The sequence below is a fragment of the Centroberyx affinis genome, unplaced genomic scaffold (genome assembly GCF_046629955.1).
Source record: "Centroberyx affinis isolate AG114_WGS23_722 - 3 ecotype Tasmania unplaced genomic scaffold, CSIRO-AGI_Caff_v1 ptg002133l_1, whole genome shotgun sequence".
NCBI lineage: Eukaryota > Metazoa > Chordata > Actinopteri > Beryciformes > Berycidae > Centroberyx > Centroberyx affinis.
The window spans coordinates 110,001-115,385 of record NW_027280454.1 but is presented as its reverse complement, the minus strand read 5'-3'; the positions used below and the strand labels follow the sequence as shown (position 1 = coordinate 115,385).

Genomic DNA, 5,385 nt, shown 5'->3' with positions numbered 1-5,385 from the left:
GCGTATTCTGGCTGACTTGATATCAGGTAATTGTTGATACTAGGCAATAATGCACATCCTTGACGGACATATTTGTTGCAGCCCTATGGGTGGCACCTTGCATAAGCAAATGTCTCTGTAAAGCTGGAAAAAGAGCATTTAGGTATAAAAAACAAACAAACGGCCACCGTTGTGTTTTTATTTACCACAGATTCCTCCGAGTATATCTCCGCTTTGGTAGGTTAAAAACGTCCTAACGCGTTCGCCAATAAGGATTTTATTTTGAAAGTTGTGCCCGGAACTTATTCTTGTTATACTGGCTGACTTGACACGCTTGCCACTGCTGGCAGTAATTTCAACAGCACTGGCGAATCTCCTTGGCACTGGCTAGCTAGCCAGATATATTATCCAGTGTGTTTTTTTTCGCTGTGATGTTAGTTAGCATTGCCGTGATGGCGTTCAGCTGAGTGTCACTGCACTGCAGTCTTGCAGTTTACAGATAAAAGCCTGGGTAGCCAACTTAGCGTAGTTAGCCCTGTAGCTAACGTTAGCTTGCTGGCTGACTTGGAAGTCCGACCTTAGTCAAGCTGTAAGTAAGGCGACAGATAGTGACTGCAAGCTGGAAACATTGTGAAACCGACCAGTGCAAGGTAAGACATGTCATAGTTAGCCAGGCATTCAGTAAAATTAGCTGCCTCCATTCTGTCAACGCATAAATATTTTTAACGCTAGCTACAATGGATGGCGCTGTCAGTGTCAGGCTCGCATGTCAACGCATTGTCACAGCCCAACTTTGAACGTGTTGCCATTCTTGATGCTAGTGCTAGCTTTATTGTATGACATTAACCCATATCCATCAACTGGTCAAACCTAGATATTATAAAATACAAACCACATGATATGGTCCTGTTGTTGTTACAGTCCTTGCAGTCTTTTCCGCTCTTAACAAGGTAAATGTAATGTGAACATACTGAAGATATTTGGTAATGTTGAGTAGAGTCACTATCCAGGTGAAAGTATGGCTGACGACCCCCAAAGAAACTTCCGCTCTGCCTACTATGAGAAGGTGGGCTTCCGAGGAGTGGAGGAGAAGAAATCCCTGGAGATACTGCTCAAAGACAATCCTCTGGGTAAATAACACTTAATATTTACCAATACATAGGTGAGCACTTCTTTATAAACCTGGCTCACATGCTGGAGGGAATGGCATCAGTGGCAGTATGTTATTGGGGTTATCAAGTGGGAACGTCCCATCATGGATGTCTTGTTGAATTAGACCCATAATACATCTAGTATACATTCAATTCTGACATCCCATCCTTGACACTGATCAGAAGAAGGGCTCTCACCTATGTTATTTCCATGTCATCAATTTACATTTGTCTTATGGAAATAATTCAAATCTTGTTCCGTCACTTTTTTTTTTTTGCTTTATTGGTAGATGTAGAGAAGCTGAGCACCTTCAGTCAGAGGTTCCCCCTCCCCTCCATGTACAGGATCCATGTGTGGAAGGTACTGCTGGGTAAGACACACACACACACACACACACACACACACACACACACACACACACACAGCGTCTTAGATGCAGTCTCACAACCTAACCCACTAACCATGCAGACCATCTCTCAATATCATTTAATAACATAACACAGGCCAATCTGATAGTTTCAAAAGACTCCATTTATAGGGCTACAGAGCTGCCTTTCTGCATCTCATTCTACTTTCACAATACTGTATGTCACTGCTTGGGCTCGATATAGTGGCCTGTGTAGGCTTTTTGATGCGAGCTGGCCTGGACAGGACAATGAAAAGCCCTCTTTGTTCAGTCAAAAGCATCAGCATATTAATGTTGAAAATCCTCCTCGCCATGGTACATGCTCTGTGTGTATATTCCCTTATTCCCACTTTCTCTCCCTGTAGGCATCCTGCCACCCCACAGTGATTCTCATGCTCTGGTGGGAGGCTATAGGAAGGAGCAGTACCAGGACATTCTGGAGGCCCTGGAGGTGATGAGGTTCATCAACTCCTCCACACCCACCACCCAGGTCTACTTGCGCATGTTCCAGCTGGAGAGCCAGGTGCTCCCACGGTGCTCTGAGACCTCGCCCCCGGTAAGGAGAAGAACACATGATTCACTAGTTCAGGATCATCCTGTGGAGACTGAATAAGCAACATAATCACAGTCTAAGATTGTGCTAAAAACACCCCCACAGGACTTTGATGTAACGTTTAGGCTTTAGATGCTTAGCTGAGGCTTTTATCCAAAACAACTAACTATAATAGGAATGTAATATTGATGGAGGGGGATAAGATTCTGAAAATTGCTGTTATGCATCTCCTGTGTCTGCATTACTTTTTCCTGGTCTCCATCTCCTCACATTGCTTGTATGCGCATTGTGGCTGGATTGCGTCCAGATTACCTACAGTTCTGATAACAATGCGAGCCTGACCACTGACATATCTCATTTTTAAGATCTGGTAGTAGATTTTTTTTTTTGCGTCCAGATCTGTAACTAGTGTGTGCCGGTGTGATCAGATGACAAAAGTCACATTGAAAGGACAAATGTTACCATAGCTATAGATGTCAACTGTTTGTCAATGTGGACTTAACAGCATACCGACTTCACTGTATTTGGAACATACTGTGGATTGATGAAGTTTCTGTGATTAATGGCGAGCTCCCCTTGCTTGAAACAGCCCACAAATATTTGAAGTGAATGCCAAGCTTTTTATGCAAAATTACAGAGGCCTGGAGCCTCAGTGGAAAAGCTTGGCTGTTTTCCACATTGCTGGTTATATATAAGCCTACTGTGCAAAGATTTAAGTTAAAACATCACTTACAACCGTGTACCACAAAAACAACCCATTGCATTTTCAATCCCACATCAGTAAGTAACTAATTAGATAGTTTTGGGACCATAATTAAACAGGCAAACTGCACTGGCTTACTTTTGGAGTTGGGGATGTGCCTAAATCAACCTAAATAGGCCTGAAGGAATAATCAATGGTTTGCAGTTGTGCTCGTAGTGAGACATTCAAAGTTTATTTCTCTTGTTAACACTGCAGTGTTTACCTTATAAAAGAATCATAATGAGCTAAACCTTGTGGCTGCTTAACTAATATGAAAATAACAATATCCTCATACGTATTTCATCTTCTAAATTCAAATCATTTTACTGTATGTTTATATGTTGTGGAAATGTTGAAAAAGTTTACAAATTTCATGTCCAAAAATTTTATACTGCGTACATATACCATTTTAAACAGGTTTACAAAAATATAGTTTGTATCTTGATTGATAAATGAGACCCAGTATGGCTAAATAGTCAACCATTCCTAAAACAATTGTGATGCTGTGGCAGGACTTTCCTCTGTTGCTCTGTTGCAGTAATGTTGTGATAGATATCACCCTCACCACCTTTTACATGTTGATAGTATGTTCACTCCCACTGCTCTCCTGTGTTGCAGTGCGTGATACTGGTGTGTGGTTCTTGGTTTCAGGATGAGGAAAACGAGGACTTCCTGTCCATCAGCCGAGCCATGGAGGAAATCGTAGATGACCCTATAGATTGCTATTGGCTGATTAAGTGCTTTGTCAGTCAGTTCCACACGAAGTTTGGAGACTCGATACCCCATCTGGTAAGTACAAAATTTAGCTTAAGGTTATCTAACTGCCATGCTTATTGCGGAAGCATGAATGAACAACTAGGGTTGTATTTATTTGTATGATATACTTATCACTATAAATATCTCTGCTATTGAATGAAAACCTTGGATCTTCAAGTCAGCCTCTCAGGAATTTACATTAATTAAACAGCCTAATTTTCAAAGTAACACCCATGTATTTTTTTTTCTTTTCAAATTATTCATTGGATTTTGAACATGTCATGGAACTTAGAGTTGAAAAACATATAAAGGATCGTGGTGTAAAACTGGTGTTACAAGGTTCTCACATGACAGGGGACTTAACTGAGTTACACATCAAACTGTGTCATTAAACTGTGTCATCATCTGTGTCAGTATGATGACAAGAAGCCTTTCTTGTTCCCCACCACTCTGTCTGGTCTGTCGTGGTGCAGCCCAAGAGTCTGGAGCACTATCTGAGCCAGGAGGAGCCTCGACTCCTGAACCATCTGAAGAACACCAGTGCCTTGGCTCAGCTGCCCTACAGCCTCTGGTTCAGACGCTGCTTTGCTGGCTGCTTGCCTGAATCCAGCCTGCAGAGGTTGGTCTGCTGCTAACTGGAGAAACCTGGTCACCACACTTACACAGAGCCGCTTTACAGCAGTGATCTTCTCTGGGGATACAGATTTTCATAATCCTTTTTGCAACAACCCAAAACTGCTTTAATCTTTAAGCTATTTTGAAGGCTCTTCTAACCAAACTGACCCTCGATTTGCACTACTGACTTATTAGGCTAAAATATTTCACTCAGCCTACCTTGCACATTAGGGATATGAAAAACATGTGGCCAATAACTAACAATATCAATTTCTCCAGAAAGATTGGAGAACCTAATTTTATGTTCTAGTGACCCACATTTTGAAAATCACTAACATCTTAAAATCACACATACAAGCTGGCACCTTCAGGCCTTGAGAATGTAGAAATATATGCATTCAAGTCCTATTATATTCTGTTGACAAAGACCTTTGTGAGTTCTTGACATTGACATCTTCGTACCGTTCAGTTTAGTTGACTGCTTTATGGTTTGCTCAGGGTGTGGGACAAGGTGATCAGCGGCTCCTGTAAGATCCTGGTGTTTGTTGCCCTGGAGATTCTGCTCAGCTACAAGATCATCTTGATGGGCATCAACCGGCCAGAGGGAGTGGTGAAGTTTTTGCGCAATGTGAGTGAATGACAGCGCAGTGTTATTGTCCGCTACCAAAGAAATGCATCGTTTTTGACCATTCTGCATAATACAGTATGTTCTTATTTGACCATAAACCATTATTCACATTACTTGCTCCTTTTCCCATCCAGATACCACAGGAAAACACAGATGCCATTGTGACCAAAGCCATTGACCTGTGGCACAAATACTGTGGCACACCGGCGCATGCTGTATAGCCACTGGGTCTACAGACACCACAGAAATCTGGGCTCAGAGATGATGCACCTGCCTGGGATGCATCTGGACTTACCCTTCGCTCCACTAAGAGAGAACCTCCGACATTAGGCAGGTGGCACCCATGGGGCTTTGACTCTGAATGACTGAACTGGAAACTCATCAGGGTTACCATAGATAACCCTAGGACTTGGGGAGGCACTTTCTCATATCAACAAGCCAATTCACAGCTTTCCCCAAAGGCTGCCTTAAAGAGACATGTCCTGCTGGGAAAGGGACTTGAGATGGCATGCTTAAACAAAGACAATGGCTACAGAGCAGAATTTGATGCTCAA

The 5,385-nt window shown here is 42.4% G+C and overlaps 1 protein-coding gene across 4 annotated transcripts in view; it reads left to right on the top strand.

Annotated features, from left to right (window-relative positions):
• The first annotated feature begins 312 nt into the window (after positions 1–312).
• Positions 313–5,385, top strand: part of tbc1d7 (TBC1 domain family, member 7) — a 6,597-nt gene continuing 1,524 nt past the window's right edge. The window contains exons 1-8 of one of the 4 annotated variants that reach the window (XM_071531806.1): positions 313–629; positions 977–1,109; positions 1,421–1,501; positions 1,903–2,093; positions 3,484–3,621; positions 4,062–4,207; positions 4,702–4,831; positions 4,966–5,385. The exon at positions 4,966–5,385 is cut by the window's right edge and continues 1,492 nt beyond it. In XM_071531806.1, the coding sequence (XP_071387907.1) occupies positions 998–1,109; positions 1,421–1,501; positions 1,903–2,093; positions 3,484–3,621; positions 4,062–4,207; positions 4,702–4,831; positions 4,966–5,052 (885 nt within the window). In that variant the 5' untranslated portion in view covers positions 313–629; positions 977–997 and the 3' untranslated portion in view covers positions 5,053–5,385. Of the gene's footprint in view, positions 1,110–1,420; positions 1,502–1,902; positions 2,094–3,483; positions 3,622–4,061; positions 4,208–4,701; positions 4,832–4,965 lie in introns of all 4 variants that reach the window. The other 3 variants (XM_071531805.1, XM_071531808.1, XM_071531809.1) reach the window with 3 other exon arrangements.